We start from the raw sequence: 27,662 nt of genomic DNA on the forward strand, positions 1-27,662 counted from the left end.
TGTAAACAGGCATAGCTAACTTCAGCGAATAACACTCTTTCATAGTCACGACAGAGTGACAGGCATCATAGCCAACACAGCAGAATGATTGACATGCTTCTTAATTCCCGCCTACAAATACGTTAGAATTTCTGCTCATATAGCTATTGGTAGCTCCTCCCCTTTTTGTTATTTTGCTGGGTGCGGTATAGCATCAACCAACTCCAACTTCAGCGTACGGCGTACAAGTCTCGGTAACCCAGAAACTCCTAGTCTTCAACATATTCGTAGAATATTTTTCTGGATAATAGAGACCAATAGCATACGTGACTCGCATCACACTGCTTCAGAGTAAGCACTGCCCAGTAATATTATGTTAAGCAATATTCGTGTCGCGCTCGAGATCAAGGGAAAGTGCCACTGTGGATGAGAATTTCTATATGGATTCTTAAAAGACGTAAAAGATATCGTAGACAAAATGACTGTCCATTGATTTAGGGTGTTATTTACTCTTACGATATGTGACATCTATGATTAGTTTATTATAGTAATAGATGCTGTCGGCTCAAATCAATGCAATTAAGATGCCAGACAATTGAGAAACCACTAGGTAAACAGGTGGATTAAAATTATAATCATTCTTATTGAATTGATGAATAGTCCGACAAAAGGAAAGCAATGACTTCTGTTTAAGATTAGATTGATGAATTGTCCGACAAAGGATTAAGTCAGTCAATCAAGGCAGATTAAGTAGTTAATCAAGGTAGGTTTATACTATAGACGGTATAACACGATAAATACGTTGATCACTTCATTACCTAATAAACCCAGCGTATTATCGACGATAATCGGGTTGAGTGGTAGTTATACACTCAGTAAACTATATTAATTTCGGAATTCTGAATATTATTCACCATGTCTTGATGTCCGATTGGGCATATTCCCGGTCGGACAATTTTGGGCGTTTGGAAATATATGGGCAAAATCCCATCACTGGTTTATATGCAATAGACTATAGTTAAAACTTTCTAATAAGGGGAATTTCGTGGTTTACAAACGCAATATGCAGGGAGTGCTTGTCGTACTCATATTGTAGATGTTAAATATCCTTTATGATAATCCTATTTTGTTTCAAATAATTATCATACGCATCAAAAATAGAACACACGAAAGCATTTTCAAATCGGTTCGGCAGCAGTGGTCCAAATGTCTATCATTGCATCCGGAATTCTGTATAAGAATCTACTTAGAAGTTAAAAATGCAACACCTACACATTGTGTCTAAACTGTGTTATAAATTATAGAATAAACTGTAAATCAATTGAACCCATTTCAAGGTGGAACTGCATGCTTTTTGATATGTGACCGGCCGCAGCTAAATGAGTCGGAATGCGAGCGAATCAATAATGAGATAAAGACAAAATAAGTGAAAATATTGATTTTGATCGAAATTGAGATTTTCACAAAAATGAGTCTATAAATATACTATCTATTGACACAAAAGATCAAAATAGCAATAAACCATTTTAAAACACCTGTATTTGAACGTTTTGTAAGAGTACCGTATTCTTAAATCTGTCCTATTTCTTAAAATTCTCTGTGAAATTAGTTATTTTTCTTCCCTCGCAGTGGGACGACCGGTCATTTCTCTTGCATAATAATTGACATCGTTGAAAAGCGGAGCATCTCTAGTTTACGAATATGATCAAAATATTGTCGATGAATTGATTTTGAACGGATACTATCGAGTTTTAAAACCACCCCAAAAATATAAATAAACTCCGCCTGTTGCCATGCTGTCTACACAACTAGTTTGCTGATTGGCCCAGACACCGCGTGCAAGACATTATTGATAAATACTTAGTTTTGGCGATAATGTTTTTGGGTAACTTCATGCGATTCACTCTGATAAGTGGCAGAAAAAAATTTAATTCTGATCGTATATAGATTGCCGTTGAGTGTTAATCGAAACCACGTGGCTGATGATGTAAATTAATCGACAAGCGGGTGTGTGTCATTGAGTAATACTATTACTAATCAACTGTCACTGGTCAATGATAAAGCCGTCGACAACTCATTATTTACTCCGAATAATTAATCCAAGTGGTGATTATTTGATATCTCATGTCATCTTTAAAAAATAATCTATAGACCTTAAATGGAAATAAACAAAATGGCCAATAATTTTCTTTTTGAAGAGAATTTTATTGATAGCTGATTTCCGTTTACTATCGCTTCTTCATACGGCAGGCAAAGTAAGGAATGCATCTGGGATATTATTGTTTAAAATTCTCTTATCACCATGGGTTGAAAAAAATGAGAACGACCAACGAGCCGAAATGCGACGATTCTCGAGTCTGCCATTGAGTATCCTCTGAATAATGTTGATATTTACATCAAAGCCCATGCACGAAAGGGATCGTAAGCATTTCTTGACTATGAAATTGACATTTCTATAGAAACTCATATTTTGATAACGTCACGGTACCTGAAAATAATAATAGACCTAACGTACACGTAAAATCTTATTTTAATTCACGTGTTAAATGAACACGCGTTGTGGCTGCTTCTTTGATGATTATCCAATCAACAATCTTAATCTCCTGACCACTAGCTGGCACTAAGGTGCTAATTAATTGATGAGATTAATTGAGTTAATCTCATCAAAGTTATAATATACACAACAGACTACTAATGTATAGATTGTTTTTCAGTATAACACTATCATGTGAATATTATGCCGTAAGTGTTGTCGATGTTTCGTTATGAAAGGAGTGCATTTATTATGATTTTTGTCGTCAGCACCCTTGAAATCCTTAATAAAAAACATATTAAACAACAAAATAGCAAATAAATTGCGGAAATAGTCGGATCAAATTTTTACTACGATTTTCGTCTTCAGCACCCCTGAAAACCCATGGAAAGATATATTCAACAACAAAACGGCAGATAAATGGCCTGGTTGCTATGGGATTTTGTTTTGGAACATACCAAATCTTTGACTTGCTTTTTCTCAACACTTACTTTTGTGAGTTGGGTAGCTTCTAATGGACACAGCTCAGTCAATTTTGCCCAATTCAAACAAACTATACCTCAAATTGAAGGTAATGAGTTGGAGAATGTGAAAATAACAATAACTCAATTTTCAAAATTTCCTCATTGTGACTCAGTATGCTATGGGGGGTCACATATGGTTGGGCTATTTAAGGCGCCAGATAAAAATAGAAGTCGATATGTGAAAATTCTGTTATTTAAAACAACCGGCATGAAAATGACTACATAGTAAATTGGAAGTTCTACAATAAAGATCTTTTAGTGAAATGTTAGATTAATTTAAGTTTAAATATATCCTTTGTGTTTGAATTACCACTTATGGTTGGTTGTGTCATATTATGTATCAATCTGGGAATTTCTGTTTTATAGCTATTGTTCTTGAAAGTAAGATGCACAATTTACTTATAGTGTCGCGTTTTCATTTTTTTAATAATTATGAAACAGTCAATGCACGTCTTTTTAGTTATATTTAAGTTCTAGAAAAATGAGTTGTTGCTGGATTTATAATAACTGAAACGTTTTGTAACCACCATGTTAGAAATTGAAAATGCAGTTTTTACTTGCGAAAGCATAAGGATACTAAAAACGAATAATGGCATAGCCATAATGGCACATCCTCCTATTAAATTTGACACAAAACCGGAGGCCAAATTCGCAGCACCCTAAAATGATTAGAATCCGAGTCTTGTGACCAGTACCGTAATTTAATCGAGACTAAAAATAATTTCGTTCAATTAATTTCCAGTCTCAATTTTTTTCTGCGTATTTAGAGCTAGCAACAATGTAACTTCTAAAGTAACTAAAGCGCCAACTAACAACAGAGTTTTACGGTTAAATAAAAGTAACTTTCACAGTCATGCAGTGTCGGTATGTTGCTGCGAGAGTGGATTTAAAAGATAGAAAAAAGGCGAAACAATGTAACTTCTAAAGTAACTAAAGCGCCCACTAACAACAGAGTTTTACGGTTAAATAAAAGTAACTTTCACAGTCTTGCGGTGTCGGTATGTTGCCATGAGAGTGGATTTAAAAGATAGAAAAAGGGCGAAACTACATGAGTTGACTCTGAACCGAGAACTGTTACAATATATACGTCATTGGTTACAATCAACTAACTTAGAAATTAAATCGCTGAGTTTTTGCCAAAATTTTAATCTAGTTCATAACTAGTTATTTTTAAAAGTCCAACGAGTAAAGAATAATTTTTTACATGGCTTCATTGATAAATAAGTGAATGAATATTGTCACGTGAATGTCTATTTTGAGCGACTGTTTGCTGCCTACGGTGCACGAGCGAGCCTATGAGAGCACTTTTCTCATAAATGAAGTTTTGATCCGCGTGACAACATGCTGTTAAAACAGGTCAGTTTATATATAGTACAGATAATTGAGGCTGTGGGCCACTCTACTGTGTACAGACTCTAAACCTTCTCGTAATGTCTTGGAATTGTGATGAATTAATCACTAATGTGTCAACATACTGTTCACAAAAAATTATTTTGATCCATTTAATAAGTTCTTTTCTAGAATGATTTGATTAAAGTGCCTCTCTGATTTTGAAATCGTACTGACATTTATTTTTTCTGTTTAGTATATATTGAAGTCATTAAACAAATGGTGACCGGTAGATTTAGGCTAATTAGGTATCTTGCATCATTCTACAACTTTCTTAGACTAACTGACAGTTCCTGCGACCATCCATTTCTGGGAAGTGGGTTATGGTTGTCACGTTTTGTTAAAAAAAAATGACATTCTATTATGTTTATGGGCAGAAATCTGGTATAGTACAGATTAGTCCAATTTACAACAAAAGGTTGAGGTAAAAGGATGCCCAAATAAAACACTTACCCAAATATGGTAATGGTCCAGCCCTAATAGATGAATTATCTAAAGGCTTTATATAAATTAAAGAGCGTGATTAAATTTGCATCAGGCATCATTTGGTGTCCCTAGGGAGAACATACGACATTCCTAGAGAGACGTATAGCTGATTCGACTTAGGCTGGGATTCAGACATACTGTTTTTTTTGAAGGACATACCCACTGCCGCTCGAGTCTGGGATAGAGACAACATGCAGTGTTCCTAGAGAGATATACCTCTAGCCACTTTGGTTTAGAGGCCGGGATAGTCACCATGTAGACTTAGAAAGAAGGGCGTAACTCTCACAACAGAATACACACTAAGTGATAGGGAACTTATATTTAGCTTATACTTAATGTCATAACTGTGTGTGTAGTTTTCTGTATATAACCTTTGTATTATCGATGTTATAATGATATATAAACGTAGTTTTAACAACACAGTGTTCCAGAGTTAGTTGATCATTGAGTGAAATAGTACACAACGTGAAGTTCGGGACGAGGGGGAAGCTGTGACACAAGATAAGTGTGACCATAGTGTCACATCACTCTTTTTGAAGGCCTTGACCAGAATAGTGTCACAGCCCGCATTTTGGAGATCCGTGACCCAGAGTGTCACAGAGGGAGGGGAGAGACTGTTCAAACATGGTGTAACTGTTCATTAGGGTAATGTCTTGACTGTTAGATTATTAACATTTTCCACTAAGTCTAAGTAAGCGAAGATACATAATTTGATTGGTCAGTTGTAATTGGGAAGAGATAGGCAATTTGATTGGTCGATGCTTTGGGACAATAATTGAAGGAGAGTGTATAGTTTCACTCCACTCAAACCTTAACTAATTTAGATCATAAGCATATAGTCTGGAGGCCCAGTGCGGGGGGCTGTCCATCAAATGGGCACAAAACCAGACCCAACTTTTCTAGAGGAAAATTTTGCGTAGAATACGATGCTGAGTGGTAATCAGTCTGCCGTTTGGGCATTTTCGGGGTCAAATGTCAAAGGAGGTCATTTGCACTGAAAGTGAATGCGCAGCCATTCTTGTATCATGAAAACATGCTGAAAATGATTGAAAGTAATCACCCTTTTGATAAAAATGTAAACTTGCTAAATTCACCATTGTTCTTTGTGACCCCAGAGGTGATAACTCTTGGGTCAGGGATTTGGACCAAATTCTTTCTGTAAGATGGGTTAGTACCCAGATACATCTCCACAAAATATTAGATTGATTCAGTTGATACCGACCTGGAAAATTGGAAAAGTATTTTTTAATAGAAAAATAAGCAAAAAATAGGCAATTTTGGAACCAAATTTGGATGATCGGCTATTCGGACAATTATTGATTTGGACAGACAAAATATTGGGCATTAGTAGGACCACTCAGGTTCTTCCTACACACCGAGTTTGAAGTTTCTACTGCTAATTCTATCTTGGTGGTACTGGCCCGATACCCAACTCTCTCTGAAAATTGAATTTAATGAAAACCAATGTTTGAGATGCTATAGCTCGTTCTTTGCAGGGACTAGTAGTCCTATTCGGTTTGTTACATAATTCCCATCCGTCGGCTTTTCGGGTAGAAATCGTGGAATAAGCTTTATTTTGTAGGTTTTGATGTTTAATGACAAAAAAAACAATGTTGACATTTTTTCTGAGTAATTCTTCATAGTATGGGAGGCCATTATCTGAGGGCAGCCATTTTGAGATAATATTGCAACTTAATTTTTTATTTTCACCTTATTTATAATGTTATCGACATATCAACTGTGATTTGGCAATGTTTTAATATTGACAGGGGTCATGACTATATTTCAGATTTTTTTCCATCACTTTATGAAGTTCTTTCCAAGATGGCGACCATTTTTGGCAGGAAAATCGGACCATGTGCTGATTTTGATTAAGTAGTAGTGTTTGGTGTCAGTATGGGGGATCACGTGGCTAAGTGGGTAAGACGCTGGCTCGCTAGCCTGGAGGTCGGGTGTTCGATCCCGGCATTGGCTGAGAAAGTGCATCCAGGCGTCGGGCCTGACAAGGACAGCTGTCTAGTCGTTCGGATGGGACAAAAAAACGAGGTCCCTTGTACATATTGGCGTGCATGTAAAAGACCCTGAAAACATATATATTGACACCAAACACTACTACTTAATCAAAATCTGCACATCGGCCCATTTTCCCATCAAAAATGGTCGCCATCTTGGAAATATGCTAAGTATGTAAAAATGTGATCATTTTACAAGGTTGTAAATGTCAGGAATGGAATCTATGACCCCGAAAACATATATATTGACACCAAACACTACTACTTAATCGAAATCAGCACATGGTGCGATTTTCCCACCACATAAGGTCGCCATCTTGGACATAACTTGATAAAGTGATGGAAAAAAAACTGAAATATAGTCATGACCCCTGTCAATATTAAAACATTGCCAAATCACAGTTGATATGTCGATAACATTATAAATAAGGTGAAAGTAAAAAATTAAGTTGCAATATTATCACAAAATTATTCTTTACTCGTTGGACTTTTAAAAATAAGAAGTTAAGAACTAGATTAAAATTTTGGCTAAAACTCGGCGATTTAATTTCTAAGTTAGTTGATTGTAACCAATGACGTATATATTGTAACGGTTCTCGTTTCAGAGTCAACTCATGTAGTTTCGCCCTTTTTCTATCTTTTAAATCCACTCTCATGGCAACATACCGACACTGCAAGACTGTGAAAGTTACTTTTATTTAACCGTAAAACTCTGTTGTTAGTGGGCGCTTTAGTTACTTTAGAAGTTACATTGTTGCTAGCTCTAAATACGCAGAAAAAATTTGAGACTGGAAATTAATTGAACGAAATTATTTTCCCTAGTCTCGTTTAACCAGACGTGTATGATTAAAATAAAATTACGGTACTGGTCACAAGACTCGGATTCTAATCATTTTAGGGCGCTGCGAATTTGGCCTCCGGTTTTGTGTCAAATTTAATAGGAGGATGTGCCATTATTGCTATGCCATTCGTGTTTAGTATATCCTTATGCATTTGCCATTTGTAACATGGTGGTTACAAAACGTTTCAGTTATTATAAATCCAGTAACAACTCATTTTTGTAGAACTGGAATATAACCAAAAAGACGCGCATTGACGGTTTCATAATTATCATAGGCATACGGGCTCGATGACAGTTAGGGGGGCAGAACCCGAAATGCCCGAAAAAATTTCGGTGTCGGTCTTCCTCGAGAGGCGAAGAAGCGGAGCTTACCTTGTATGCGCCCCCGCCCCCCCCAAGAAAATTTTGGAATATTTGACGTTTTCCTGCTATTTCAGCCCGTGAACAAGCAACTTCAATGTGGTCTAATATAGCTTAATGACAATGGCTGACTCGAATTCCAATCAAAAGATCAACCGTTGGGAAAAAAACTGCCGCAAACGCTTTTTCCTGTTATTCCAGCCTGTGAATACAGCAACTTCAATTCGGTCCAATATAGCCTACCTGGCTGACCCGAATTCCAAACAACCAATCATTCGTCGCGGGTTATGGGGGCCTCCCAGAGAAAATTTTGAAAATTTAACCACCGAAAATGCGTTTTCTGCTATCCTAGCCCGTGAAAGCAGCTCCAAAAGTATCCAATGGTTTTGTAACCAAATCCCATTCTGAATTCCAACCATCCAATCAGACTGTTGCAGTTGCATTCACAAATAATAATCGATGCCAGAAAAATGTCGCACAAAGAATGGCTCTAGACAAAATGTTTTAATCCATAGTCAAGTCAGTACAAATTCGTTGTATTCAATTAAAAGAAAAGTAAAATTAGTGTTTTATTAGGGATCGATGACAGTTAGGGAAGCAAAACTAGAAATGCCCGAAAAAATTTCAGGTTTACAGACAGCGGCGCCCGTTTTCTTTGAGAGGCGAAGAAGCGGAGCTGACCTTGTCTGGACCCAAAAAAAATTTTTGGAACACTTGACGGCCTCAAGTGCGTTTTAGTGCTATTCCAGCCCGTAAAATTAGTGTTTTATTAGATTTCGGGACTTTTATTTTGCCAAATAGATGAAATAATTTTTTTTTTTCACTTTACCCGTCTGCCCGAAAATTTAGCTTGCCCCCTGGCTCGTACGCCTATGATAATTATTAAAAATATTAAAACGCGACACGATGCGTAAATTGTGCGTCTTACACAATAGCTATAAAACAGAAATTTCAAGATTGATACATAATAAGACACAACCAACCATAAGTGGTAATTCAAACACAAAGGATATATTTAAACTTAAATTTCTCTAACATTTCACTAAAAGATCCCTATTGCAGAACTCCCAACTTATTATGTAGTCATTGTCATGCCGGTTGTTTTTAATAACAGAATTTTCCAGTCATATACAGATCAAAGAATTTTTCGAGACGCATTGTCACGTATCGACTTCTATTTTTGGATTATCTGGCGCCACACATAGCCCAATCATATCAAAAAGCATGCAGTTCCACCTTGAAATGGGTTCAATTGATTTACGGTTTATTCTATAATTTATAACACGGTTTAGAGCACAATGTGTAGGAATCGCGTTTTTGACTTCTAAGTAGATTCTTATACGGAATTCCGGATGCAATGCTAGACATTTGGACCACTGCTGCCAACCGATTTGAAAATGCTTAAGGCTTTTTTTCTTTGCGCATGTCGTGTGCTCCTCTGATTTTGATGTGTATGATTTTTATTTTTGTGATAATTATTTGAAACAAAATAGGATTATCATAAAGGATATTTAACATCTACAATATGAGCACGGTAAGCACTCTCTACGTACTGCGTTTGTAAACCACGAAATTCACCCCTTATTAGAAAGTTTCAACTATAGTCTATTGCATGTAAACGTTAAAAAAATCAGGTCGAAATACAGACATCTCTCTCTCTCTCTCTCTCTCTCTCTCTCTCTCTAAGGGCTGGCACGCGTACAAATGTTAAATTCAATCGTTAAATGTACTACGTAAAAAAGCCGACTGCGGAAAATAAGAATGCGTTTCCAGAACAAAATTTGAAACTTTGATGTGAAAAAATCTACCGCTTTAACGCTACTTGGGTGATCAACTTTTCCATATAATTAGAAAGTCCCAATCAAATGGCCAAATCACACAAATATCCAACTTAGCAATAGTTTAATTGTTAATGAATGATGATTTTAATGGTAAGTCTTATCATATTTGTTAAAATAAGCCCCAAATATAGTTCGTTTATTTGATTTTTGTTATTTGCACGAACCACTCTAACTGTATGCGTATGCCCGTCTTCATTAGCCCAGTATAGGAGCAGAACAGTTGGACGTTAAACCCCATTTCATTTCAGGGGCATAGATTCCATTTCTGCCAGTTACAACTGTGTAAAATGATCACAAGTTTACCCATTTGCATATTTCCAAGATGACGGCCATTTTTGGCGGGAAAAAGGGACGATGCACTAATATTGACTAACTAGTCGTCGGTATCAGGATACGTTTTCGGGGTGCAGATTCCATTTCTGCCATATACAACTGTGTAAAATGATCTCATATTTAGAATATTTTCAATATGGCTGCCATTTGTGGTGGGAAAATGGGACGATGTGCTGATTTTGATTAAGTAGTCAGGTTTTTGTGCAATATATGTTTTCAACAGCAGTTCGATTTCTGCCATTTACAACTGCGTGAAGTGATGGTATGTTCGTCCATTCAGCGTATTTCTAAGATGGCCGCCACCTTTTGTGGCAGGACATTTTCTAAACACATTACTGAAAAGCTTTCTGAATCCATTTCTGATATGTATAAGCTTGTAGCATGTTCCTGAAAGCCAGTACCAGGAAAATAGCACATTTATTTGGTTGATTGCGTTTTAGTAGTTGGACTCCAATCTGATTTTAAAACTTGGTGGCTTCATTGAGACTTTCAGTTTATGTTGTCTGTTAGTTATAGATACAAAATTAACGATGGTTAAAAATGTGAAACTATTGAAAAGGTAATTAATAAATTAAAAAGTAGAACAGAAAAATATATTATAAATCGGTATACAAAGAAATAAAAACAAGGACTGCAAATGAAATAGTAATACTTGCTATAAGAAACCTTTGTGGCATAGATTATATTATCAACTGGCCCCGAGCTGCGTGTGGAAGGAGTCGTTCGAAGGAATGCTGTCACATTGGAAAAACAAACTATATCACCACTCAAACTACGACGTGCAAGTCATTTATGCCATCTCTGCCATCACCATTGAAAGAACTGGTGGCCATGATGTCAAAGTGGCCGGCCACGTTGTTGTGTAAGTGGTAACATACATTTGTACTTTACGTTTCCAACTCAACAGCATTCCACATTCAGCTTGGAAGTCAGTTGATAACTTGATATATGTCACGAGGGCTTCTTAGCGTGTATTTCACTTACAGCCACGCCCCCACCACCTTTAACCACGTTGCCACCAGGCTGAAACGAAGCTCCTTGCCGCATGCCTGCTTTTACGTCTATATAGGAATGGGCGCATGTCAATTTCTTGCCACGCTTAATGGCGCAAGCCCCACGCTGCCGTTACGCTCTCTTTGCCTTCCTGCCAGGAGACCGAGTGAATAGGAAAATCGATTTCCGCTCAGTGGTCATCTCGGATGAGGAATTTTCATCATTGGATAATATACCAAATGGGTACGACACGGTACCGGCTTTCAGGAATGTGCTACAAGCTATTAGTCTATGTAGCAGAATTTGACTCGGAAACCTGTCAATAACAACGAAAAGTATAAAAATGATGATAATGTTTTTAGAAAATGTTCTGCCATCTTGGAAATATGCGAAATTGATGAACATACGTCATTTTACGCAGTTGTATATGGCAGAAATCAAATCTGCGCCCCAAAAACATATATATTGACACCAAAGACAACTACTTAATCGAAATCAGCATTTCGTCCGATTTTCCCGCCACAAGTGGCAGCAATATTGTTAATATGATAAATATGTGAACATATGCTCATTTTACAATGTTGTAATTATCAGAAATGGATTCTGCGCCCCTGAAAACATATATATTGACACCAAACACTACTACTTAATCAAAATCTGCACATCGGCCCATTTTCCCATCAAAAATGGTCGCCATCTTGGAAATATGCTAAGTATGTAAAAATGTGATCATTTTACAAGGTTGTAAATGTCAGGAATGGAATCTGTGACCCCGAAAACATATATATTGACACCAAACACTACTACTTAATCGAAATCAGCACATGGTGCGATTTTCCCACCACATAAGGTCGCCATCTTGGACATAACTTCATAAAGTGATGGAAAAAAAACTGAAATATAGTCATGACCCCTGTCAATATTAAAACATTGCCAAATCACAGTTGATATGTCGATAACATTATAAATAAGGTGAAAGTAAAAAATTAAGTTGCAATATTATCACAAAATGGCTGCCCTCAGAAAATACCCTCCCATTAAGACCTACTCAGAAAAAAATGTCAACATTGGTTTTTTGTCATTAAACACCAAAATCTACAAAATAAAGCTTGTTCCTCGATTTCTACCCGAAAAACTGATGGATTTACATTAGGGATCGAACTATAGGATCAAAGTTGAATGTTACCCACAACTAACAACCTTCCTGCTAACAAAATAAAAATGACCGGAACAGGCATAATAAAAACAGGAGAAATAAATTAAAAACACCAAAAATTAGGATAAAATTTCCCATTTATCAATACCCCAGATGAAGTATATATATGTATGGACATCTTTACAATTTTAATATATTCCATTTAGTCGTTAGCAAGGGTGATTTAGACATGAAAGGAACAAAGTAAAAAGTAAACTAGGTCATTTTGGGACTAACATAATATACAGTGATGCATATCTATGGACATCATCACAAAGTTAATATATTCCATTCAGTCGTTAGCAAGGGAGATTTTGACTTAAGAGAGAGAAATGGGGTTTAAGGTCCATTCGACACAAACTTGGTTATTTTGGAACTTTGTGTGGTACAATTTTACTTTAATAATATTCTTGTGTGAACAGAGAAAATCCATAAGGCTGGACAAACAACACCACATCATGTCACCGGCATGCTGTCACACCACTTAACTCATTGACAAACTTTATGATCTAAAGCCTATGTGTTAGACCAGGGAAAAGTTTCATGAATGTCCAATGCAATTTACACAGAATAAATCGTCTTTTATGAATATGATATGATACACGATTCCGAGTAAGCAAATTTCAGATAACTACGCTACCAACAGCTGCGGAAGGTCTGCAGTAGCATCTTCAGTACGTTCTCGTGGCTGGAAATGTTCTGCGTGGTAGAGAACCATATCAGCTAAGTCTGTGATCACAAATTGTTAGTCGCTCGTGGCTTGAAAATTTAAAGTGTTTCTGAGGGATGTACATGTTCGCTCTTGTAACAGGTTTTAAGGACGGGGGAATTGTAGATGATCCATTGACATTAAGTCGTAATCACACGATCTGCAAGATGACTATACAAAAAGCGTAGGATTAGTGGGTCTGCGTGCCCAGTCACCCTCTGAGTATCACCTTTTCTACCAACGTTCCTTGTGCCAAATAGGTTAGTTTGGTCAAAAATATTTTTGGAATCAGACCAGCTTATTCCCATCTGTATTTAGGAGCCGATCAGTGTATAGAAACATTTGGAAGTTTTCATGGAGAGGCATTACAGATCGAGATGCTACGATAATCCCTTTAGAGGTCACAATTTTTATCCGATATAAAAAAAAAAAAGTGTGAATATATCACCGTTACACACTAAGATCTTGGTTCCTTTTGATAATCGGGCATATCCGAACGTAACTTCCTGGATTACGGCCCCTGATTTTTCCAAAAATCGTATTTTGATCTTGTGCATTGAATTCGAATTTCGGGAAAAGTGAAATGAAACTGCCCAATAAAATGGCAGCTCTTTGTACTCAAATTGTTTAAAAGAATGTAATACGAAGGTTGTGGACCCTCTAGAGGTCACAATATTTATCTGATTTTGATGAAACTTAAAAAATTTCTTTATATCCTATATGCGCATTTCAGAGCATAACTTTCTGGATTATTGCCCCTGATTGTACAAAAAATCATGTTTGTTTTTAGCTTGTTCTCTATCCATCTCTTGCAAAATGTGGGTGTATCCTGACTGGTAGCCGCTGGTTATTGTGATTACTTTCGATCATTTTCAGCATGTTTTCATGATACAATAATGGTTGTGCATTCACTTTCAGTGCAAATGACCTCATTTAACCTTTGACTCGAAAACACCCCAACGGCAGACTGATTACCACTAGGCATCATATTCTACACCAAAGTTAGGTCTGGTTTTGTGCCCATTTGATGCCCCCCCCCCCCCACTGAGCCTCCGGTCTAATAGTAAAGATAGATATACAATTAATTAATATGTCATTGATTTAATTTGGGGTCAAGATGGGGGACATCAGCCTCACTGTTGGCTTGTTTTTGTAGGTGTGAGTGCTTTGGAAATATGCATGAAGAACTGTACTTGGGCTGATCACATGGAGATAGATCTTTATCCTTGGGATGCTGGTACCGATAGTGGAACAACTTATATGGTAGGTGGCATGAAATATTTTAAAAGAATAGCCTATCATCAAAACTTAAAGAAAATGTATAAAGATACATGTATTAATTGTAATAAGCCCACTCTAAAAGTGACTTGTATATTGTCATCACCTCTGTCCATATATCAGTCAGGTCTGTCCATTAACAATTTGTGAAGTTATTGACCAGTTGGGATAAAATTAGCAGGGTTTTATTGCTACAGTCACAGTATGTGCTGTATTTCTGACGACTTAGCTGCTCTGGGCATATGTTTCATTACCTGGCAATCTATCTCTGATATTGTATTCTCTTAATTATTGTATATTAAAAATGTTCCAAAGTTCTTGGAAGTGTTTGATTATCGGAATGTAACATCATGGATTATTGCGTCTTCTTGTATGAAAAAATATGTTTTTAGCCTGTGGATTTTAGATACTGTTTATATACATGTTCATAAGACATCAAATGCTGATGAGTTCAAATTTGGTCAAAATTGGGCTGAAACTTCCTATGAAATGCCCCCCCCCCCCATTTATGCAAATAGTGGCAAAGCATGTCATTTTCCAAGGTTGTCGGCCCTCCAGAGGCCACAATTTTTGTCCAATTAAGATGAAAGTTATAGATGCATTATGTAAGATTTAGATAAAGAGCTGGCTGTTTTTGGTATAATAGTTCAAAATAGATAATGCAAAATGAATATATTGAAAGTTTAATTCAAATAACTTTATTCTGAGCAAAATTAGGAGTGTTTGAAGATATAGTGTAGATTGTTTATTATTGGAGCAACGTTACTTGACTTTGATTATCAAATTTTTCTTTTTATTGTTAAATCTCATGGGTGTTCTAATCCATTTAAGTCTAGGCTATCTGATTGTCAAGAGAGTTGATTACCCCCCCAAAAAAGGGGGCGCTATTGCACTTTCGTACCTCTACCAGTTCCCGTGGTCATAGGCACTTGAAATTTTCAGAGGATGTTAAGGGGGGCTAGCAATGACCACACACCAAATTTCAGCCAAATCGATAAATAACTTTTTATTTTACCGACCTTTTAATTTCTAACGAGAGAGAACTTCATCCGTTTGACGCCATTTGCTTTGTTTACTAATTAGACTTGAATAACAAGACACTAAGACGGAAACCGACTCGAATAACAAGACACTTAGACGGAAACCGACACACTGCACTAGCTGCCTAACACTGCAGTTCATAAAAATTAATATAATTTTCGTATACTTTAATTTTTGCACGAAGCCACCATTTTCTATAAAATACTATTTGGTGTTGATCAGTGGATTGGCCTTTAGGTGTAAATATTGCCGTGACCTTGATTTTGACCTTGAGGCCGAACGTCCCATCCATCTCGGGCCCTTTGCTTTTATGCTTGCCCGTGGCCTTATTTCTAACTGTATTATCAAAGTTAATGTTCGAGGTGAAAGCAGAGACGACGTCCTCCAGAAAAGATAATTGGGTCAAAGTCGTAGGTCAAGGTCATCTTACAGAAAACTAAACTCGGACTTTTCAAAGTCAGTTTTGGGACATTTGACCTTGACTTAAGGCCTTGACCTCGTAACCATTTTCGAAGGCTATCACCTTGGCTTGAACCATCGACGTTTACTTTGCTCCTGTCGCACACTGTTCGGTCAGAAAAGGGTCAAACGCAAAGGGCCCGTGTCCGAAAGGAAGTCAATGGGCGTGGTCAATGTGAAAGGTTGTGGTGACCTCCACTAGTCACCTTTAATCATCCGTGACCTTGACTTTGACCTTGAGTCCAAACTTCCCATCCATCTCGGGCCCTTTTCATTTATGCTTGCCGTGACCCTATTTCTTACTGTATTATCAAAGTTAATGCTTGAGGTGAAAGCAGAGACGACGTCCTTCAGAAAAGTTAAAAAGGTCAAAGTCGTAGGTCAAGGTCATGTTACAGAAAACTAAACTCAAACTTTTCAAAGTCAGTTTGGGACATTTGACCTTGACTTACAACCTTGACCCCGTAACCATTTTCGAAGGCTATCAACTTGGCTTGAATCATGGGCGTTTACCTTGGTCCTGTCGCACACTGCTCGGTCAGAAAACGGTCAAACGCATAGGGGCCCATGCCCGAAAGGAAGTCAAAGGGCGTGGTCAATGTGAAAGTTCGTGGTGACCTCCACTAGTCACCTTTAACCATCCGTGTCCTCGACTTCGACCTTGAGTCCAAACTTCCCATCCATCTCGGGCCCTTTTCGTTTATGCTTGCCGTGACCCTATTTCTTACTGTATTATCAAAGTTAATGCTTGAGGTGAAAGCAGAGACAACGTCCTTCAGAAAAGATAAATGGGTCAAAGTCGTAGGTCAAGGTCATGTTACAGAAAACTGAACTCAAACTTTTCAAAGTCAGTTTTGGGACATTTTACCTTGACTTACGACCTTGATCCCATAACCATTTTCAAAGCCCATAATCTTGGCTTGAACCATCGACGTTTACCCTGGCCCTGTCGCACACTGCTCGGTCAGAAAACGGTCAAACGCAGAGGGGCCCGTGTCCGAAAGGAAGTCAAAGGGCGTGGTCAATGTGAAAGTTCCTGGTGACCTCCACTAGTCACCTTTAACCATCCGTGACCTTGACTTCGACCTTGAGTCCAAACTTCCCATCAATCTCGGGCCCTTTTCGTTTATGCTTGCCGTGACCCTATTTCTTACTGTATTATCAAAGTTAATGCTTGAGGTGAAAGCAAAGACAACGTCCCTCAGAAAAGATAATTGGGTCAAAGTCGTAGGTCAAGGTCATGTTATAGAAAACTGAACTCAAACTTTTCAAGGTCAGTTTTGGGACATTTGACCTTGACTTACGAGCTTGACCCGTAACCATTTTCAAAGCCCATCATCTTGGCTTGAACCATCGACGTTTACCCTGGCCCTGTCCCAAAAATGACTTTGAAAAGTTTGAGTTTAGTTTTCTGTAACATGACCTTGACCTACGACTTTGACCCAATTATCTTTTCTGAATGACCCCGTCTCTGCTTTCACCTCGAACATTAACTTTGATAATACAGTAAGAAATAAGGTCAAGGCACGCATAAACGCAAAGGGCCCGAGATGGATGGGAAGTTCGGACACTAGGTCAGGGTCAAGGTCACGGATGGTTAACGGTGACTAGTGGAGGTCACCACGACCTTTCACATTGACCACGCCCATTGACTTCCTTTCGGACACGGGCCCCTCTCCGTTTGACCCTTTTCTGACCGAGCACTGTGTGACAGAACCAAGGTAAACGTCCATGATTCAAGCCAAGGTGATAGCCTTCGAAAACGGTTACGGGGTCAAGGTCGTAAGTCAAGGTCAAATGTCCAAAAAATGACTTTGAAAAGTTTGAGTTTAGTTTTCTGTAACATGACCTTGACCTACGACTTTGACCCAATTATCTTTTCTGAAGGACGTCGTCTCTGCTTTCACCTCGAACATTAACTTTGAAAATACAGTAAGAAATAAGGCCACGGCAATCATAAACGCAAAGGCCCTGATATGGATGGGAAGTTAAGACTCAAGGTCAAAATCAAGGTCACGGCAATATTCACACCTAAAGGCCAATCCACTGATCAACACCAAATAGTATTTTATAGAACATGGTGGCTTCGCGCAAAAATTAAAGTATACGAAAATTATATTAATTTTTATGAACTGCAGAGATAGGCAGCTAGTGCAGTGTGTCGGTTTCCGTCTTAGTGTCTTGTTATTCGAGTCTAAATAGTAAACAAAGCAAATGGCGTCAAACAGATGAAGTTCTCTCTCGTTAGAAATTAAAAGGTCGGTAAAATAAAAATGTTATTGATCGATTCGGCCGAAATTTGGTGTGTGGTCATTGCTAGTCCCCCTTAACATCCTCTAATAATTTCAAGTTCCTACGACCACGGGAACTGGTAGAGGTACGAAAGTGCAATAGCGCCAAAAAGGGTTCTGTTTCCTTTAACAGATGGAAAATAGGGTAGGGTCAGTAGGTAGGGTTTTTTTTGTTATTTTTGTTTCTTTTTTTTTCTAATGCTACATTGTTAGATCTAGTAGTAGATCTACCGTATCAACTAACATAATATTCTGTGCGAAATAAATCTTCAATTTTATGTTAGGTTGAGTCGGCGCCAGGGAACATGAAGCACAAATAGATTGGTGGATGGAATTCTTGGATAATTGTTTAAAATGTATCAGAGTCTAGATTATGATTTTTAGTTCCAATTAAGTGAGAGTGATGAAACTTGGTGTATAGTTTCATTACATCAATACCTTGACTAAGTTTGATATTAAGCATTTTCTGCTCAGGGTAAGCAGAGCGATAAGCAATTTGATTGGCCGAGACTTTGGAACACAATAACTCTCATTCTAATTGAGCTAGAATGTTCAAACTTGGTGTAAGTGTTTATGAGGTCAATGCCTTGATAGGGTGCGAAGATGAGGAATTTGATTGGTGATGCTTTGGGACACGATAACTTTAGTTTTAATTAAGTGAGAGTGATGAAACTTAGTGTATAGTTTCATTACATCAATACCTTGACTAAGTTCGATGATGAGAATTGTCTGCTTAGGCTAAGGAGCAATAAGCATTTTGATTGGTCAAGACTTTGGAACATAACAACTCTGAGGTAGAATGTTTAAACTTGATGTAGATGTTCGTCTTGACTGAGGTCAATGATTAACATATCTAGCTAAAGCTAAGCAGAGATAAGCAATTTCCTTGGTCGATGCTTTGGGACAAAGTGATGAAACTTAGTGTATAGTTGATAATCAGTTTGATTGATCGATACTTTTGAAAAAAATAGATGTGCGATTAATTAATATGTGTCATCTATTTATTTTGGGATTTCGGCGGGGGACATCAGCCTCACTGTTGGCTTGTTATAATGAAGATTGTGAGGATTATAGCTTTTCGGAATGTGCAGTGGTAAATCTAAACGAAACCTGTAGTCTCGATTTTCAAACTTGCGTCAACAGTATGGCAGTTCTTATTAATTGTTCGCTGTACAACGTTCCGGACTATTCCGATCGGTAAATGCAGATTCAAAGAATGATGGCATTTATATTCATTTATAGCAACAAATAAATAGGCATTTTCACGAATCCGGTAGGCTTAGAGTATTCTGAACGGTCGGTCGTTGAACAAAAAAGTTTTTTTTATTTCTCTTGACACAAAAGAAAAATTGAGTTGGCAGGTTTTGAAATGGTTCGGTCGGGTTACCGGAAACAGAACATTTTGTTTTTTTTGGCCTTATATATATACTCTTCAAAAAAAGTAGATAATATTCAGAAACAATATGAAACTACGGAATGCACTGCTGTTTTTATACGCCCACATTTTCATGTGGACGTATTGTGCCGTCGCCCCTGTCCGTCCGTCCACAATTGTTTGTGGACTCTCTACAGGTCACAATTCTTATCCGATTTTGACGAAACTTGAAATATAGGTTAATCCCCAAAAGATCTCGGCTGCTTTAGATATTGGCATGTATCGGACCGAAACTTCATGGATTATGGCCCCTGATTGTACGAAAAATCACGTTTTTAGCTTGTGGACCCTACAGAGGTCACAATTTTTATCCAATTTTTTTGAAACTTGAATTGTAAGTTTATAACCCAAAGATCTCGGTTCCTTTCGAAATTCGCGCATATCGGACCCTAACTTCCTGAATTATGGCCCCTGATTATACGAAAAATCGCCTTTTTAGCTTGTGGACCCTATAGAGGTCATAATTTTTATCCGATTTAAAAAAATGTATTATTATATCACCGTTACACCCTAAGGAAGGTTGAGTTTGAATTTCGTGAAAATCGGCCCAAAATTGACAGACAAAATGGCCGCCGTTCGTTCTCAAATAGCGTAAAAATATGGTATATCAAGGTTGTGGACCCTATAGAGGTCACAATTTTTATCCGATTTTTTTGAAACTTAAAATGTAAGTTTATAACCCAAAGATCTTGGTTCCTTTCGATCTTCGCGCATATCGGAACGTAACTTCCTGAATTATGGCCCCTGATTGTACGAAAAATCACATTTTTAGCTTGTGGACCCTATAGAGGTCATAATTTTTATCTGATTTAAAAAAACGTATTATTATATCACTGTTACACCCTAAGGAAGGTTGAGTTCGAATTTCGATTTTGTTGAAACTTGAAATGTAAGTTTATAACACAAAGATCTCAGTTCCTTTCAATATTCGCGCATATTGAATTGTAATTTCCTGAATTATGGCCCTTGATAGTAGGAAAAATCACTTTCTTGTTAGTTAGTTCTCTATCCATCTCTCGAAAATGTGGGCGTATCCTGCCTGGCAGCCGCTGGTTATTAGAGGTAACCAGTGTATGTTAATAACAGGCCAATTGCCTACACATGAACATGAACAGTTCATATGGGCGGCTTATCTGATGGGCCCCATTTCACTCGCAAAGAGATACACCGTCAAAAGTGAAAATGGACGTTTTTGCTTTTTGTCTTAATAATGAGTAATTGCTCCACCAATCCTCAGACATTCAGCAATTCGTCTTGGCATGCTCCTAATCTATGGAAGACCAAATGGGACAATATTCATGATTCTTGTTTCTACATTCCAGTTTGAACATTTTAGACATGAACGCAACATTCTAAACTAATGATTCTTGTTTCTACATTCTTATGTCAACATTTCATGCACAAAATCAACATTTTAAACAAAAAATTGACTTTATGTTTCATTTTCGGCGTTTAATCGGTAACTTTTATATATCATTAAATATTAAAATTAAAAAATAATTTCTTAATTTTACACGACAAAGAAATCAATCCATTGGTTTCTGAAAGTATCTAAAAAAAAATCTGGAATTTGAACTCTTATGAAAATATTTTCTTAGTTTCAAAAAGTCTTGAAGTTAAAATCTTGAAATGAAAATGTCCAGAAAAATATCATGAATTATCAACATTATTACACCAGAGGGCGTTAGCGTATGTGTACAACTTTGATACAGACTATAGATTAGAAATCAAAAGTAGACTTTTCCACGAGTGGAAGTGGGCCTTTGCTGTGTTTACAGTACACGTAATTAGTTGCATGAAACAGAAATTAAGCTCGAGATATAATAACAATACAAATAACTTCTATAATTTAAATAGCTAGAAAAACTAGGACAAAGGCCTTTCTTACATATTCGTTGTTATTTGTTTACTTTTTCATATGTTTACAAATTAGACCTACATGTGTTCACAAATTAGACCTACATGTGTTTCGAATATGGCAAAAATGGATGATAATGCTGTGTTTTAAATGGAATCTATTCACTGTTATTCGTTTACTTTTTCATATTAACTATAACTAAAGGATAGTGTTTGCAAATTAGACCTACACGTGTTTCAAGTGGAAAAATCTACTTTTGATTTCTAATCTATAGTCTGTATCAAAGTTGTACACATACGCTAACGCCCTCTGGTGTAATAATGTTGATAATTCATTATATTTTTCTGGACATTTTCACTTCAAGATTTTAACTTCAAGACTTTTTGAAACGTAGAAAATATTTTTATAAGAGTTCAAATTCCAGATTTTTTTTAGATACTTTTAGAAACCAATGAATTGATTTCTTTGTGGTGTAAAATTAAGAAATTATTTTTTAATTTTAATATTTAATGATACATAAACGTTACCGATAAAACGCCGAAAATGAAACATAAATTCAATTTTTTGTTTAAAATGTTGATTTTGGGCATGAAATGTTGACATAAGAATGTGGAAATAAGAATCATTAGTTTAGTATGTTGCGTTCGTGTCTAAAATGTTCAAACTGGAATGTAGAAACTAGAATCATGAATATTGTCCCATTTGGTCTTCCATACTAATCAACCGTCCAATCACGATTTGGGGCAATCTGACCCACTCCTCTTGCAGTGCCAGGGCCAATTCTTGCAGTGTTGTTAGTTGATGTTGACATCGACGAACACGTCTCCCAATGAAATTAAATGTAACACACTAAAGCAAAGATTTGCTAAACAGTAAATCTTATGCAAGAACCGATAGGAAAGCAAACATGGATAGATAAACCAGCACGCGGAAGTTTTCATCAACCCTTCCTTGAAGTGTCAAATTTGACAATGAACCCCAACCACGTGTATGGCGCTATTGTCTGTCGCATGTGCAGCTCAGTGGTTCTGTTGGGGCGATAAGTATTTGCATTTCAATATCCCCTACTTTTTTTGAAGAGTATATAATAATAGTTTAAATAATATTTGAAGCCAAAATATAGACCTGCCATAGGCATATTTAGCTCTTACTTCATGCATCTTTCAGTGTGCTTCAGACCTTCTGTTCTAGAGTTATGCCCCATGCCTCTTTCAATAAAGTGTGAAATATGTTCAAAGTTTGTGGACCCTCCAGAGGTCACAACTTTTGTCATATTCCAATAAAACTAACATTAACAAAATATCTTGGATGACTCCTGCCTTTTATGCAAAATATGAAAGCTGCACAAAGTTCAGGGACCCTCTACAACTCGCAATTTTTGTCCGATTTAGATGAAACTTTTGGTAAGCTTTGGACCTTCTGTTGAGGAGTTAATGGCTTTTTTTTCATATTTGATTTGAAGAATCGGGGTTATGAGAGATTAGAGGACGATACCTGTCGATAACCAAGTTTACTCAACTGTCCATTCAAGAAATTCCCCCTCTTCTGAAAACCTTCAGAATGCGATAAAGGCAACAGTTTTTAACAGATTTTTTTGGAATTCAATGCAATTTGATTAAAATACAGATCTATATTTCATTTCGATTTTTTATACTTTTGATAGCCTACATGAAGATCTGACCAGTTGTACTGGGAGGTCACGTCAGGGGTCAGATAGGCAGGTTTTGACCCCATGACGTAAGGCATTAATTAATCAATCAGCGTTGTGGTTTCTTGATGTTTACTCACAGTTCTGTGCAGAACACGCCAAGAACTCACCATAACAGACCATTTTATTGGCTAATTCCTCACATCAACTAGAACACCGGTTATATATCAACTCTTCCAGATCCTAGTGTTATGAAGACAAGCAAAACAAAATTTTGAACTATAAAAAAAAACGAAACAAAATAGGATCTGTGTTTTAATCAGATTGGAATTCAATGTGAAGCATTGGGACAAGGAGGGAATGAGTCCTATCGATGTTTCCAGTTCTCCATTTATCTCTTGCAATATGTGGGTGTATCTTGATGGCAAACGCTTGTTATATATTTTATTACTTGTTTTGTTTTATTTCTAAAAAATAATGTACCATTTACTGTGAATTTTGTTAGAATTATTTGCTTGAGACATGCAGGATAGTATTCATTTTTATACGACTACATTGAAATGTAGTCGTATATTACTGTTGCCTCCGTCCTTGTCCACAATTTTTTGTGAATACTCTACAGACTACAGGGTCATTCCATGTCAAGTGGGCCAGGGGTGGGAAATCGACCCCCTCTTACAAATCTGGAAAAAATATATGTTATTGTACATGTAAAATTTGTGACCTGTAGCTTGAAAATTGACTGAGATATGGGCATTTGAGTTTCATGAGTTACGATGAGTTTTCGAAACAAAATATTTTTACCTTTCTAGTGAAGACATACAGCTCACATTTGGTTGTCTTAAAGAACTTTTTTTTTGTGTAGATTAAGAATTGCAATCAAATTACAAGTGAGTGGTAGGGTTCGCATGCTACTTGGTCATAAAAACCCAAAACAAATTGGTGTGAGTGTATATTTTCTGGATTTTGTAGTGCTCCAGGAGCTACAAAGTAATAGATATAGACCCAAATCTTCGACTATCCAGAGGTTGCCGGTAGTACTACATAAGAAACATATGAAAACACACCAGTCTTCACTAGATTCCCAGTAAATTGGCCTTGAATATGGTTTTAGACACAAATTCTCGAAAATTTCCCCATATTTTTGAGCCGATAGAACCCGGTAGATGAGCACCTAAAAATTTGAAATTTTGTGTGATTATAGTTTGTACTAATGTCTCCAACATGTTAAAGTCATTATTGTCCCATGCCATCTAGATATTTTTTTGATTTTTTCAAAATCTGTCTTTTGGGTCAATCTATGTCAATTATCATATTTTTGAGTCGATTGAACCAAGTAGATGAGCACCTAAAAATCTGAAACTTTGTGGAATTATAGTTTGTATTAAAGTCTCTTACATATGTTAAAACAATTCTTGTCCCATGCTATCTCAATATTTTTTTAAAAATTCCATGTCAATTATCACTCAATGAGTTAAACGGTACCCCTTCGATTTTGCTGAAATTTGGTTTATTATGGGTGGAAAAGCTGATATTTCTAATTTTAGCTTGATCTGACTAACAGTTCCTGAGGTACGGTCCACCCAATTTTGGGGATTTCGGCCAAAATGGGCATGGCCACCATTACTCAAATGACTATAACCCAGTAACCGATAAGTCAAAATAAGTATTTCTGGAATGGGAATTCGACAAGGATTCTATATCTACACTTATATTTGACACCAGGCGTGTTTTAAAGAGTGAAGACCTTTTGACTTTGAATATGACCATGTGACCTTGAGATCAACTTTCATGAAAAATTAGCTCAACATGTTTTCTAACAATGTCAAACAGTTGGAGATACAATTTCTTTTATAAATTTGCAAAATCAACTTATATATTCACACTTAACTGAAAATAAGTGACATTGCACTTGAAGTTAATAACGGAAATTATCGAACTATAGAAGATATGGAGCTAGAAGCAGCATTGAGGTTTTTACCTAGTATCATAAAATGTTTATTGAGCAATATTTTAGTCGGTGATGACACAAATAGGAAAATGGCATCTATTGGTCACGCTCTGGTCCAGGCTTCTAGACCAAGATCTTTAATTGCACCATTACAGTTTGGGTTTGGAATACAAATGCATCATCATTTTGCATCTCGGTTTTTACTGGACTCTTTGCATAATCACAGATTTTGTTCATCGTATACGCTTTTCCGACGTGGTTTCCCCTTGTCAGTGGTGCTGAACGGAGGGCCTGACAAGGACAGCTGTCTAGTCCTTTGGATGAGACGAAAAACCGAGGTCCGTGTATACATTAAAATGCACGAAAAAAGATCCCTTGGCAGTTGGAATTCGATATAAGAGAAGGCGATAGTGCCGCTGCCCGGGCAAAATTTCCCTCATAGCACACTGTATGGCGTATGCCCGTCTTCATTAGCCCAGTATAGGAGCAGAACAGTAGGACGTTAAACCCCATTTCATTTCATTTCATCGTATACGCAAGTTAAGGATTATGAAAAGTGCGCAGCTGCAGCTAGTATTGATATCAATGGGTGGATTCCTGGAAGATTCAAACAATGGATTGGGGATAATGTTGATCACAACCCTGACACCTTGGATGGAAAAAAGAGTATTCATATTATGGGTCTGATAAAGTCTGTAAAGTTGAAGCTGTAAGATCGGTTGCCAAATCGAAAGTAACCTATGATGAAATCTCTAGGCTCGGTAAAATCGATATCAAATTCTATGAACCTAAAGAAGAACGGTTCTCAAATGTGGTGTATAAAACCATTCGTGGACCTGTTTACGAAATGTGAGAAGTAACGAATAATCTATGACAATTGTGTAGCATTACTCATTGACACGTTCAGGAGTATTAATAAGCAAGTTGATTGAAGATACATTATGCAAGAGCTAAATCTGTCTATTGCAGGTCTTTCTTAAGGCCTGAAACGTTATCTAAATTATTAATTAGACATTAATTAACCTATCCAGACCATAATCAACTCTACATGGCATCGCTAGCCTGCGATCTTTAGTGAATTATGAGCCGATTTACTGCATAACTCTCCATCACGATTTAACGATTAAATGGATAATCGAGACTATGCTGTTTATCGTACTGACTATAGTAATGATGATCGAGGCTAAGCGGAAATTTCAATCGCTTAGTTCTCAGTTCATAGTGGATCAATTTGAATGAAATTTTCAGCAAATTGCCTTTATATTATCTAGTTTTTAACTTTTATAGTGAGAACTGCTAACTCGTTATTGAATCTCCCATAATGTATCTTTGATTTATATTAATGCCGCTACACGCTCATGATTAACACTCAAAATAAATTGGCTAATCCAAGATAAATATGATTAGAATTTTAATATTTTTTTTCGCCACTTCTCTTTTCGCCCCCAAACTATATCACCAAAATCAAGATTTAATCGCCACTTTAATTTTTTTAATCGCTAATTGCGACCAACAGCGTGAGCCCTGATCATTCGATTTTATAAGAAATTTACATGCATTATTTAAATTAGTAAAACAAAGAAGCCCATGGAATTTCAGAAATTTCCTTTAATTATTTCTACAGTTATGGCCCTTGTTTCACTTTGTTAAACCTTGTGAATTCTCTAATGACAAGGGTTATCTTTTGATCTGTATGAAATTGATATCAGTGTCTTGTAAATGCTCCCATTACAGAAAAAAAGAATAAATATGTGACAACCCTTGTCGACTGCTCAGAAAATTTAGCTGCTGTGGATATATGCTTTGTTGTCTAGCTAGTAACCCATCTTTAAGTACAGTAATATATTATCTTCAAGGTTTGAAATTTCAGAGACAAAACTTACAGAGGCATATTAGAAAGGATGCATATCTGGGAAATATCATTTCAGAATTTTGCTAATAACTAATATCAATATTTAGGCTTTTTGTCTGTAAGACTATTGTTTTTACTAAAATTATTATTATTATTATTTTTTTTTTTTTTCCGTGGGAGCCTATTTCTCCATGATCGAAAACAGATATCGATCTGGAACAAAATTTTCTATCGGGAAACCATGTGGTGGCTAATAGATAAAACAATTTTGAAACTTCTGCGCATACCGGAAGTAACCGAATTTTGTACTTTTTTCCGGAATTGACAATCGGCCGTGGTTTTGTCAATTCTTTACCTATTTTCAAACAAATGACGTTTTCGGAAACCCCGAATCTTTTCCGAGATAATGGCTATCTCACATTTTTCAATTTCGAACACTCATCTATGGCTTTTGTCGTTCAAATTTTGAAAATACGTTGTTTACGAGGGAATTTTTGTAATTCTGCAAAATTTTCAAATTTGACCTACATTTTGGGATACCTAAAGTCTATCCGATTCCAATAATATAAGTTTCATTCAGAGTTATCGCCCTTTATTTTTCGATTTTTTTCAAATTTTCTGCCCATTTTATAACCCTTATATTTTTTTGAAAGC

The 27,662-nt window shown here is 36.7% G+C and overlaps 1 protein-coding gene across 2 annotated transcripts in view; it reads left to right on the forward strand.

The window, feature by feature from the left end:
- The window catches only part of LOC126811161 (spondin-1), a 247,248-nt gene that overhangs the window by 136,718 nt on the left and 82,868 nt on the right, over nt 1-27,662 (forward strand). For both annotated transcript variants that reach the window (XM_050536685.2, XM_050536686.2), the window contains exon 8: nt 14,352-14,458. In XM_050536685.2, coding sequence (XP_050392642.1) covers nt 14,352-14,458 — 107 coding nt within the window. The remainder of the gene's footprint in view (nt 1-14,351; nt 14,459-27,662) is intronic.

Source organism: Patella vulgata, chromosome 2, assembly GCF_932274485.2.
Source record: "Patella vulgata chromosome 2, xgPatVulg1.2, whole genome shotgun sequence".
Classification (NCBI taxonomy): domain Eukaryota; kingdom Metazoa; phylum Mollusca; class Gastropoda; family Patellidae; genus Patella; species Patella vulgata.